Source organism: Carassius auratus, chromosome 28 (genome assembly GCF_003368295.1).
Source record: "Carassius auratus strain Wakin chromosome 28, ASM336829v1, whole genome shotgun sequence".
In the NCBI taxonomy this organism is placed as follows: domain Eukaryota; kingdom Metazoa; phylum Chordata; class Actinopteri; order Cypriniformes; family Cyprinidae; genus Carassius; species Carassius auratus.
Genome location: NC_039270.1, coordinates 10,012,123 through 10,024,620, shown reverse-complemented (window position 1 = coordinate 10,024,620; position 12,498 = coordinate 10,012,123). Strand labels below are relative to the sequence as shown.

Genomic DNA, 12,498 nt, shown 5'->3' with positions numbered 1-12,498 from the left:
ATCGAACTGAATCGTTTTAAACGGTTCGCATCTCCAATACGCATTAATCCACAAATGACTTAAGCTGTTAACTTTTTTAATGCTAAAAATCAAGATAATGAACAAAAGATCGACTCATCGGTTTTCGGATCACCAGTAGTTCTTTCGGACAGTTCGATTCAATAAACCGGTTGAAGAAAACGGTTCACCAGTTCTTTTGCACTCAACGTAATGGCGTCATTTGCGATGATTGCCCTTGATTCAAGCCTTCGGTTTACCCGCGCTCATAACACTAGCACAGAATCAGTTCAGAATCAATAACCAAAAGAATCAGTTCAGTTCAGACACTCTGTGTGTCGGTCTGCTTCACGCTGAATCACACATGCAGTATCATCAGCTCCTCGGTTCACGAATCGGACGCGTCTGACAGAAACGGTTCTTGACTCGAGAACGAGTCAGTCTATTGTACAAACTTGTTGAAGTAATAGTTAATGACGTGCAGGTAATTCTTAATATGGATACAGACATCCAGCTAAATATAGCCAAAGCTATCTGTACTGTTGATAAGCCGAATAAAAAGAAATGTGAAGATGGTAAACAACACACGATTATGCAAATAAATGATTTATGTGTTTCATCTCCTGGTAATAAAAAAGCATCTGAATAATGCAGTGCTAACTGACATAGCATTTATTACAGTTAGCTATAGATACTATAAAATATATCTTCTGCCTTTTTCTGTGATACAAATTGGGGGAAAAAAGTAGAATATAATTATAAAATCACAAAACTGCCATTAGGAAAATATAGGAAAAAATACAAATACAAAATATAAATAATACAAATTAGCAGTAGAAGTTAAGTAACAGAGTGCAAACACTTCTGGCCCATTTTAGAGTGAACTAAACATGCAAGACTGGTTTTACATGTCTCTGTTTATAACAGGGTGTTCATCCTTTGCTGGGCTGTTTTATAGAAAAATGGGGGCATAAATTAAAAGTATACCCACTTCTCCAGGCACAACTACACCACTGCTAATGTCAACCCATTTTTAATTCTCAGTCAGAATGCAACGTCCGTTTGACGTCATGATCGAGCGTGCTCGAGTGTCTGCTGCTTACACTGTGGCTCCACATTTGTTTGATCGTGATTATTTGTTATTAGAGATATGATATCACATAGATTTACTTTACATTTATATTTAGTTAATTAGCATACACTTTTATCCAAAGCCACACAAATGAGGACTAACAACAAGATTACTGTCTAGACAGCTTTATTTATTTATTTTTGCAGCAGTAGGTCTGTGCATGCATGTATATTATGTAAATTGTTTAAATTTACAAAGACATTTCTTTACACTACATTAATTACAAGTTTACTTACATTGTTGTAATGTGAAATGTTATATTGCTTTAGTACTGTTTCTATCTCAACATTTTTGAACAATTATAAAGTGAGCCAGAAACTGCCTATTATTTTCATAAATTATTTTTATTGCCAACACAGTATTGTTGCTAGTGTACCATAACACTGTTCTATGAAAATTTCTATGCACTTCTGTAATGTTAGACGAGCGTTTGTACTGGACTTTTATTTTGGTGTGGCGCTGTGACGTCACAAGGCTGCGCCGCACTCCTGCATTTGTTGTGATTCGACTGAAGAACGGTTTGTGGTTTTAAGAATTTAAAGCGTTTAAATCAGTGCTCCCTTTGCGGGATGTTTTTACAAGTGATGTAAAATGGCTTAATTATTATTGCATGTAACACTGCAATGCTTTCATCTAACATGTTTTAGCTTTACACATGTGAGTGAAGCGCATCCACACGCGTTACAGAAAAGACGCGTCTCATTTCGCTCCTTATATCGGGAATCAGTTTATAATATACATTAACTCAGTCACTGGTAAGTAGAGATGAATAATATGAGCTTTTAGGATCTTGGATGGAATTTAACCAAATCAATTACCCCGCAAAATGATTAAATGATTCAAATCGCTCGATTCACCGCAGACTGACGGCATCTGCTGCTCAAAACCCTGTAAATACATCAACTTTAACAAACAAACTGGAGATGTTTTTATTTAAAGTATCAAATGCGTTCTACAAATGAATAAATGCCTAAAGTAAACCACATCTGTGCGGACTGCTGGACACAGGAGCTGATTGAGATGCGCCAGAGAGTTTAATCTCGTTCAGACTGTAAGAGCAAATCTGATTGTGTTCATCTAGAGTGAATCTGATTTGAGTGACTGATTGTGCATTGCATCTGTTCATATCCTATCTGTGTGTTCAGAAGCTCTTCGTTTTACAGAATGTGCATTGGTTTACATGGCAATGCTGTTGCTTTGTTATACCTACGCTAAAAACAGCAATACAGGGGCCTGTTTCATAAAACAAGTTTACCAAATAAGTCTTATTTCAGTATACTACAGGGCAGTTGAATGCTTGAATCTGATTGGCTGACGAACGTTCTGAGATCTGCAGTTATTTTCAGGGAAAACAGGCAGCTCTCTTGACCGCATTACAGATCCATATCACTTCGCTTAGTTAACAGTATTTACGGTCACGCAGTTTTGCACAAAAACTGATGATTTTATCTGTTAGTTACGTGCCGATTTGGGTTGATCTGGGAGGGGTCTGAGCCGGTTGGCCATAACGGTACCGAGAACTGGACAATTTACCTCAATGCACACATATGGACGGTGTGAATTATCTTGTTTTTGGTGCAAGTCAACGTGCATTCACAATGTTAATGGCTTTAATCTAACCAGGACATTTGCATCTTGCAATCACACATTTAACTACCCTAGCCAACCCAGAACTGGAAAACCTGGAACAGTATGTGTCATTGGGCTAAAATCAAATCATAACTAAACATACACAGCTTTAGCCTACATCAAAAACATGTTGGAAATGTTTGTGTACATTGAACATCTCGTTACAATCTATTGTTTACAAAACATTTGCTATTGATTACTTTGTCATTTTCGTCGAGAAGTGTCTGCTAAATGCAATGTAATTACAATACACTAAAACGCATGTGAATATACTTACTTTGGCCGGTACAACACTGTTTTCATCACCTGCTGTAGATGGACCCAGCCACAGCAGAAAGCCTCGTAACTTTCCAAAGACTTGTGGCCTTTAAACTCCTGCATTGTGTAGTAACTTAAACCAAAAACAAGATAATTCACAATATCCATATGTGTTCATGGATGTAAATGGTCCAGGTCTCTGTGCCATTCAGCTGCAGGGAGCTCGTGTGGGTCGATATTTTGGATGCATGAGAGCTTCTCTTATTCTTTTCTGTCATGCATTGTTCATCGAGCTCATTAATTGCAGCGGTGCCTCAGGTGTTGAAATAGATTTGTTATGCATTATACAGGTTCACACATACTCCGTTGGCAGTGTCAGGTGTATACAGTATGTGTCTGCAGTGCAGAAGCAGCAGCGAGAGTGCGTTATTGTAGCATGAAAGCACATTAAAATAATGCACGAGCGCGAATCTCTCTGTTCGCACGCAGATTTCCTTTACTCTGTCACAAAACCAGACGTTCTTGCTCGAATACACGCTGCTCTCGCCCGGAGAGAATGCACACTTAAAACGTGTCTCCTCTCACTTAAACTGCGTCTTGTGCACTCACAACTCTCTCTATGCTCATGTGCTAGATATTCATTATGTTTGCATGTTTTTATTTCTATCCTGTTACCACGTGAAGTGTGAACGCTCTGATCCGTCAGCATGGGCTCGGAAGAGAGACGCATCACAGACAGAGTGTGAACCTGGAGTTAGGCAGATGCCCAGTCTGTTCTGTTCTCGTGATAGGTGCGTTGCTGCATTCTGATTGGATCAGATAGCATACTGCGGGAGGTCAAGGCCGCTGAAAATCGCGATATAAAGTTATTTAGAAATCGCGCACGCCCAAATAGTAATTGGCAGCCCACCTGCAATACCACAGGTTGAAAACCACTGGTGTGAGGTATTGGAGCAGTTTTAACGCAGCAGTGGTTCGGTGCCTTGCTCAAGGGCACCTCAGTCGTGGTATTGTCGGGCCAAGACTCAAACCCTAGGGTTAGGAGTCAAACTCTCAAACCAGTAAGCCACGACTTTCCCTTTAACTTATATTTTGTTCTAATACATAAAATCTTTAAATTGGTTATGTTAGTATTTTGTGTAGGCATATAATATTATGTAGGCCTATTTTTTCAGGATTGTTCAATAAAACCATTTAATTACTTGGTTTTGATACTTTATTTGAACCGATTATTATTACCTCATGTTAGTTTATAAATAGTCATTATTTTTAAATAGTTTTTCACTTCTGTCTTTTAGTATTACTAAAAATATTAGATAACTCAATTGTCAAAATAATCAGGAGATTACCAAAAAAGTATTATTTATAGCCATAGATTAGTTAACATGTTTCAAAATACAACTGCATTGTTTTATGTGGGTGAATAAAAGACAAATACTTTGTAATTTAAAAAAAAAAGAATCTTATCTTATATTGTCTTATTCTAGTGAACCAAGTATCTGTATATCTCCTGAGCTAAGTGTATTATGGTTATATAGGTCATAATTTCCCTAGCGTGTGATACAGCATTAATTCTTAAGGTCAGTCATATTCATGAAAAACAAAATCAGTTTGAACAAGGAGAGCGATAACTTTGCCATAATATCCTTTCAAATGTTAAAGTTGCCACATTCATTGCATGCTTTTGTGCTGCACTTTATTTGTGCCATTCAGTTTTATAAGTTCATTAGAACTTGAAAGATAATAACAAAATATTTTGATAAGCGATCTTATTGTAGTCCTTGTAAACCAAAAAAGTAGTGCTTGAAAAGTCCTTGAAAGACCTCCAAAGTTTCTGTACGAACCCTGTTTAACATAGTCGCTACTGAAGTTGATCAGCAGTTTCTAGCCATGCAGCCTTTCTCTTAGCTTTTATGACAGCTGTACCTTTTATGGTTGCAGTAGAACATTAAAACATTACAATCTAAAAAAGTCAGAATTTTTGTGCTATAATTCTATTGCGTTCCATCTGTTTAGTGCGCTCGTTCACTTAAACGTCGCTCTCCTGACAGCAACATTTATATTTATATATATATATTAGAGGTGTAACGGTTCACAAAATTCACGGTTCGGTTCGATACGATTCACTGGTGTCTCGGTTCGTTTGGGTACGGTTCGGTACGTTTTAGATACAGCAAAAAGAAAAAATTTTGCAGATACAATTCCTTGATAAAAAAAATATATATATTTATTAAAACTATTTTTTTTTTACATTGAACAATGATGGAGCTATTCTTTACCCATCTTCTATGGTGTTTTCTTAGCAGCATACTGTATAAAACAAAAACAGCTCCTTATAAAAAAAAAAAAAAAAAATGTTATATTGTTGTAGTAGTTATGAACAAATAAAAAGATGTAACTTTTTATATGGAACTCTATAACTTTATATTGAGTGTGTTTTTACTCAATTGGTGCTCTATAGGGCTTATGTTTTTTGGAACAAAGCAGGAATTACGCTCTGGCTGAAATGGGCTCGTGAAGGAATATTGTAACGGGGCTCAATTACATTAAGCATGTTCTTAAAACCTGCGTTTTCCACTATAGGCGCTCGCTCACTCAGTACGTGCTGAAGGCTCGTTACAAAATGACTAAAGGGTCTTTCACACAGGACGCGGTGCGTGGCGCTGGACTATGCCAAAAGCAAAGTAGGTGGAGTTTTCAAAACTGCCCGTGCATACGTTCTATTTATAACAGTTCTTATATCTAATAAAGTGCAGGCCTGCTAATTGTATTGTACTGCTCAGGAAATTCCGACACAGTACAGTACTAGTCCATTTTGATTCCCGTGCTTGTTTGGATGCCCCGATCGATTGGTAAAGTGCACCCAAACACCAGACCTGTTGGTTACTGGAGGATCTTCTATTTCTGGTCTGTTAAACGCATTGGCCATTTTGCAATGAGCCTTCAGCGCGTGCTGAGTGAGCGAGCGCCTGACTGAGTAGCCTAACATAAACATAAGTTGGTGTTTTTTTCTTCTTCGGGGGTGTCAGGGGCGTTGCCTGTTACGTCGTTTGGGTTATTGGGCTACCTTGTTGAACGCATATAATTATATTTCACAATTTTTTATTTATTTTCCAAATATAATTAATTAGTCCAACGAACAGTTCGGTACATAATGCGTACCGAACCGAAAGCCTCGTACCGAACGGTTCAATACGAATACGCGTATCGTTACACCCCTGATATATTTATTTATTTATTTCAAGTCAGGTTTTGGACTTTAATCCCCGCTTTGCTAAGCGTCTTTTTATTTGGTAAACTTGTTTTATGAAACAGGCTCCTGATATCGTCTTACAACATGACAACATGTTGCTGTTGTGATTATTTGTCTTTTCCGCTTGACTTGCAGTTCACAACAGAACAACCTTATCTTTGCAAAGATGTCCATGTGTTCAAGTTTTACGAGGTGTGAGAATGTGAAAAAGCTTGGTCAGACTGAAACAGATTTCCAGGATTCGATTTGAATAGGGCTCCAAGTAGTTCACTCCCATTCAAACTATCTAAACATGATCTGATTTAAATTGGATTTAATCTGACAGTCTGAATGAGGCTTTAGTTTGGATTTATTTTTCATTTCTGTTAATTATTGTTATCTTAATCATGACAGAGTGTTGAAGAACATCGAAAGTAAAGCTACTGAGATCCATGTGTCGTAAAGATGGCGTCTATTAAAGATGAGAGTGGAGACATTAAGATTGACGATATTGATGATACTAAGGAAAAAACAGGTTGGTTTTCAGTCTCAAAGCTGAACGCACTTATTTGATCCTTATTAAAATGTTACATTCTACAGAAATAAATGATTATTGAAAATTATCATATGAGTGTTTTTTAATTTAAAAGTGGTTTTATTTGGCCTGGAGCGGGTGGACAGACGTGTTGAAATCACATGACCAGACAAATACTAATGCTGCCTCCAAGTACAGCTGAGAAGATCCTACTGCTATGTTCAGCATTTGTTGTTGTGACATCACACATTAATTTAGGGGGGAAAAATTATACACTAGTAGCCCAAACAAAGCAAAACATTTTCAATTCCCTCAGCCCTCCAATACCATTGTCATGATGTGGTCGAATACATAGGTCTTTAACCATACTAATGCTTGTCCACAAATGCCAACATAATTTTTAAGCTATTATCCAAGATAATGTTGTTTTGCATGTTGCCAAAAGGTGTAACAGCACTAGATGAGAGATAAAAATTTGACTCAATTGACTTATACAGTTTCTTTGCAGAACTGAACAGTGACACTGTGTAACAGAGAACTGAACTGTGAGATGTTACTTTTTTGATACAAGGTTTGAAGCCTTGTTGCAAAATATCAATGTGGCGTGTGGGGCGGGGCCGAGAGCCGTGGGAACGGAGCAAGGCCGGTGGAGTGATTGGAAATGAGCGACACCTGCTCGACCCACCGGTCTCAAGTCCCACGCACTGCTAAAGATCCCTCGCCGCTGTGGTGAGTCTGCGGGGCCATCGAGCAGGGCCAGGAAGTGTGCCGCCATGGACGCTCGAGGCGGTGGGCTGGAATGAGTTGCCGGGGACAGATGAGCTCGCTGCCGGCCGCCCGCGATGTGGAGGGGCGGCAGCCATCCGTGAGGGAGCGGAGGAGTCGGCGCCATTCGCCTGAGTGCCGGAGCCTGCTGCCGTCTGCCTGAACGGGGAGGAGCAGGGCATGGGGGACTCCTGCCGGCTTCCCAATACTGGAGGAGCCATCGCCGTCCACCGAGGGCCGTCCAGTGCCACCGCCAGGCACCACGGAGGAGTTCACCCAGCTGGTGGAGGGCCAAGTGGCAGTGTGTCTGGGAACCGTAATTTTTTTTTCAAGATAAGCCCATGCGCAATGAAGCATCCTCCTCTCCTGGACGACCTTGGCTGGCGGGCTGCACCGTGCACACAGAGAACGCGCTGCGGGCGGAAGTGAAAATAAACGGCCACCCGTTCCTCGCCCTTCTGTTTTCTGGCAATGCGGTCAGCCTGGTCAAAACATCGACTGACCAGGGTACCCCTTAATGTCTTGGATGATGGAGGACATCTGCAAACTGCTAAAGGTCCAACAGCTCTGCACCACTGTGTACCACTCCCAGACCGACAGGCTCGTCGAGCACTTTAAGCTGATGTTGCAGATGTTGTAAGATAAACGGGACTGGGACCAGATGCCTCCCTACGTGCTCTTCGCCGTTTGAGAAATACCACAGGCCTCCACCGGTTTTACCCCATTTGAACTGCTCTTCGGCCGACAGCCCCGCGGTCTACTCGACGCTGCCCGAGAGGCCTGGGAACAACAGCCGGCGGTAAACCGAACTACCATCGAGCATGTGCGTGTGATGAGGGAGTGGATTGACTGAGTAATGCCCATCGTTCGGGAACACCTCGTCAAGGCACAGCAGGTGCAGCAACGGCATTACAACTGGGTGGTCCGAGCGGGGACGGCCAACGCAAATGCCGACGGACTCTCCCGCTATGGTCAGCTTGCGCAGGTCTGTCAGGCTCTACTCCTCACCTTCCCCCAATCTCCCCGCTTCTCCAGAGGAACAGGACAACGCTAAGGGGGGGAGGGTGACACGTGTCCCGAGCTCTCATCAGCGTCGCCCTGGAAACTGAGCATGCACACCTTCACATCTTCATTAAGGTCATCCTTAAAAATTATTTGGTTTGCAGTAATAGTAAAAAACAACAAAAAATCGGCGAATCTAGCCCGAATCTGTATCGGTATGCATGAGACTGTCTGAATATCGGCTTTGGTGGTTGAGGGGCCCGCCATTTTTTTGTTGATATCTGTGGGCTTGCAGTGAATGAGTGAGAGAATTTTGTCCCAGCATACACCAATTCCTCAATTTTCTGTGAGAAGCACAGAAGTGGAGATGCTAGGGAGAGGGGTAATGTGTCTGGTGAGCGGGGCTGTGTCTCTGGTGTTTCCGGTGGCTGTGATATGTTGTCCTGGCTTCCCTAGCTGTTTTCCAGAAAGTCATCCTTGGGTGCTGAATCTTGTAGCTGTTTCGATACATCACAGTCTGTCTGTGAGGAGCTCTGTGGGCAGGGTTCAGTCGGGATAGTGTCTATCAGTAGTGCTTGTTTTGGCTGTATGGTGTTATCAGTGCCCTTGTGGGATATGTTAACCAAATGATGACTCGGACCTGGTGTGTGTGTGCTGAATGGATTGACACACTCTGCTGAAGGATTCAATTCAATTCAAGTTTATTTGTATAGCACTTTTTACAATACAAATCGTTACAAAGCAACTTTACAGAAAATTGTTTCTACAATATTAAGTAGTAGCTTATGGTGGTGACTGTCAGTTTGTGCACGTTTGACAGGATTTTTAGAAAAAAATAATACAAGACGTAGTCAGCTAGACGATGAACATTATTAATATTATTAATTAATAATTATTATATGATGCAGTCACACATGTAACAATAATTGCTAGTTCTGTTTGTTGATTCAGGGTTAGCATCATCTGAGGTCCTCTGAGGGTCAGCATCATCTCTTCTCCGGTGTTCTGGATCCAGACTGGAGCTTGTGTAAATCCTAGTTACGCAAAACATATAAACAAAATAGAGACATCATTAGCATAGCTGCTGATCCAACAAAGTAAAATTAGTTGAACCCAAGCTAATGAATAAAAATGCACATTTGATCAGATGCAACTGCACTCACAATTTAAAAGATACATTATTCGAATGCTTGGCGAAAGAGATGCGTTTTTATTCTAGATTTAAAACTGAGAGAGTGTGTCTGAACCCCAAACATTATCAGGAAGGCTATTCCAGAGTTTGGGAACCAAATGTTAGAAAACTCTACCTCCTTTAGTGGACTTTGCTATCCTAGGAACTACCAAAAGTCCAGCATTTTGTGACCTTAGGGAGCGTGATGGGTTGTAGCGTGGTAAAAGGCTAGTTAGGTACGCAGGAGCTAAACCATTTAGGGCCTTATAGGTAAGTAATGACAATTCGTAACTGATACGGAACTTAATAGGTAGCCAGTGCAGAGACTGAAAATTGGGGTAATATGATGATATTTTCTTAACCTTGTAAGGACTCTAGCTGCTGCGTTTTGGACTACCTGTAGCTTGTTTATTGACGAAGCAGGACAACCACCTAGAAGTGCATTACAATAGTCCAGTCTAGAGGTCATGAATGCATGAACTAGCTTTTCTGCATCAGAAACGGACAACATGTTTCGTAGCTTGGCAATGTTTCTAAGATGTTTTTGTAACATGGGAAATATGATTTTCAAAAGACAAATTGCTGTCTAATATAACACCCAGATTTCTGACTGTAGAGGAAGTAACAGTACATCCGTCTAGTTGCAGATTGTAATCTACAACATTCTGTGTAGTGTTTTTTGGTCCAATAATTAATATCTCTGTCTTATCCGAATTTAATTGGAGAAAATTATTTGTCATCCAATCTTTTACATTTTTAACACACTGTTAGCTTAGATAATTGAAAAGTTTCATCTGGTTTCGTTGAGATATATAGCTGAGTATCATAGGCACAACAGTGGAAGCTAATTCCGTATTTTCTAATAATATTACCAAGGGGCAACATGTATATTGAAAATAGAAGGGGACCTAGGACGGATCGTTGTGGCACTCCATATTTTACTAATGATAAATGAGATGACACCCCATTTAAGTAAACAAAATGGTAGTGATCGGACAGGTAGGATCTAAACCATCTAGGAGCCTGCCCTCTAGCACCAAGGATGACGGAGGGAAAAGTAGATATTGTCCTTAAACACTGTAGCACCAAGTTTGTTTGGGTGGAGGCCATCCGGTTTAAAAAGTTGTCTATGGCCCCAGAAAAGATTGAAGTTGTCAATGAAATTCACATCTTTTATACTGCATAATCTTTTTAGCCATGTGTTCAGTCAAAACAACCGTGAAAACATATGTGTTCCCCTTGCTGGGAGTGGTCCACTAATGAATGGCTGAACTTTGAGTCTTCGAAGTGTTTCAAAGAGTTTACTGAAGTCCTTCTTAAGGAGTTCTGACTGCTCTTTCCGAATATCTTTCTTCCCCAATTTTTAGTCTTGTGCTTCATCAGAATGTTCTGAAGTTCCTTGTTCACATCAAAGACCGTTGCTTGAGGAAGACAGGATGTTGTAGTCCTGCTACTAATGTTTCTGTTAATAGAGTCACCTTCTATCAGAGTCCTGGGCTCGGCTGAGCTCTGAGCTGAATGCAGGTGTCTGCTCGACCTTGAGCACCTGTTAGTAGCGGTGTTAGCTGCTGGCTGATCCGATCCATGTTTAATCTTATTTGGGGATTCCTCACCCGCATTCATTAAAGGGTTAGTTCAGCCAAATATAAAAATTATGTCATTAATAACTTACCCTCATGTTGCTCCAAATCCGTAAGACTTATTTTTGGACCAAAATGTATTTTTGATGCTTCAAAAAGTTCTATCTGACCCTCTGATGTCACATGGACTACTTTGATGTTTTTCTTACCTTTCTGGACATGGACAGTATAAAATGTGTTCTCGAGATGTATAGGGGGAGTTAGAATACTGGTATTTTCAAGCCTTGTCATAGTCGAATCTGGGGTAGAGGAAGCTACGGCAGCAATACGAGAAAGTATTATATCTCGTGAGCCCTTGCGTGTCGCTCCCTGTTTGAGCCATCGATTAGTGTGGCGATCAGTTTCGGCTTGTTCCTCTACACTTGGTATAAACTGTTGAGATTCAGAAGATTACTGGTACTCACAGACTGTATGCTGAGAGGGTCCATGACGTTCTGATGAGTGTTCCGCCTGTTTTGAAAGTCCAGCAAGTAACTTTGTATCAAGTATCACAATCCTTTGTAGAAGTTTGCAGCAGTTCATGCAACAAGTAAATCCAACAGGAGGCATTTTCTCTCTCTTCTGTTTGAATGTAGGAAGTTATCCCATCTCCGGAATGTAAGCTGCTGGCAGTGGGAAGCAAAGTCTTCTTTTTGTAGTATTATTCCAGTCCCAAAGTTTTTAGTTTTAGCATTTGTGCCAAAAATCTGTTGTCTGAGCAATGAAGATCCGCTGAAGTAAAAATCTTAGAAAAATCACAGAAAAGTACAGAAATAAGAAGCAAAGTGCAGAGCAGTAAGCTAGAACGTCTGAATGGTAACAAAGCTGGAAGCTAGCAAAGTGTAAATGGAAACATTTTAACAAATGAGTTATCCGATCAGCAAAAACGCATGAAATGACCAGATGTAAACAGACCAATAGGCTGTGTGAATGGAGCTAAACTCATCCCTAAAACCAATGTGTTTGGTAAGCTGGGCCAGTGTGTGCTGTGATTGGTTAGATGGGCCAGTGTGTGCTGTGATTGGTTAGCTGGGTCAATGTGTGTTGTGATTGGCAGCACTCGGTTCCTGGTCGGGAAATGTCATGCCTCTTACCATAGTCGCCTGTTGCGAGCTTCAGTTTAAATATTGCATCAAAATCAAATCAATTTGAATATGA

The 12,498-nt window shown here is 40.6% G+C and overlaps 1 protein-coding gene across 6 annotated transcripts in view; it reads left to right on the top strand.

Annotated features, from left to right (window-relative positions):
• The window catches only part of LOC113046766 (gastrula zinc finger protein XlCGF8.2DB-like), a 110,223-nt gene that overhangs the window by 95,644 nt on the left and 2,081 nt on the right, over positions 1 to 12,498 (top strand). Inside the window, exons 1-2 of one of the 6 annotated variants that reach the window (XM_026207725.1) lie at positions 1,565 to 1,647; positions 6,663 to 6,783. In XM_026207725.1, the coding sequence (XP_026063510.1) occupies positions 6,714 to 6,783 (70 nt within the window). In that variant the 5' untranslated portion in view covers positions 1,565 to 1,647; positions 6,663 to 6,713. The other 5 variants (XM_026207727.1, XM_026207726.1, XM_026207728.1 and 2 more) reach the window with 5 other exon arrangements.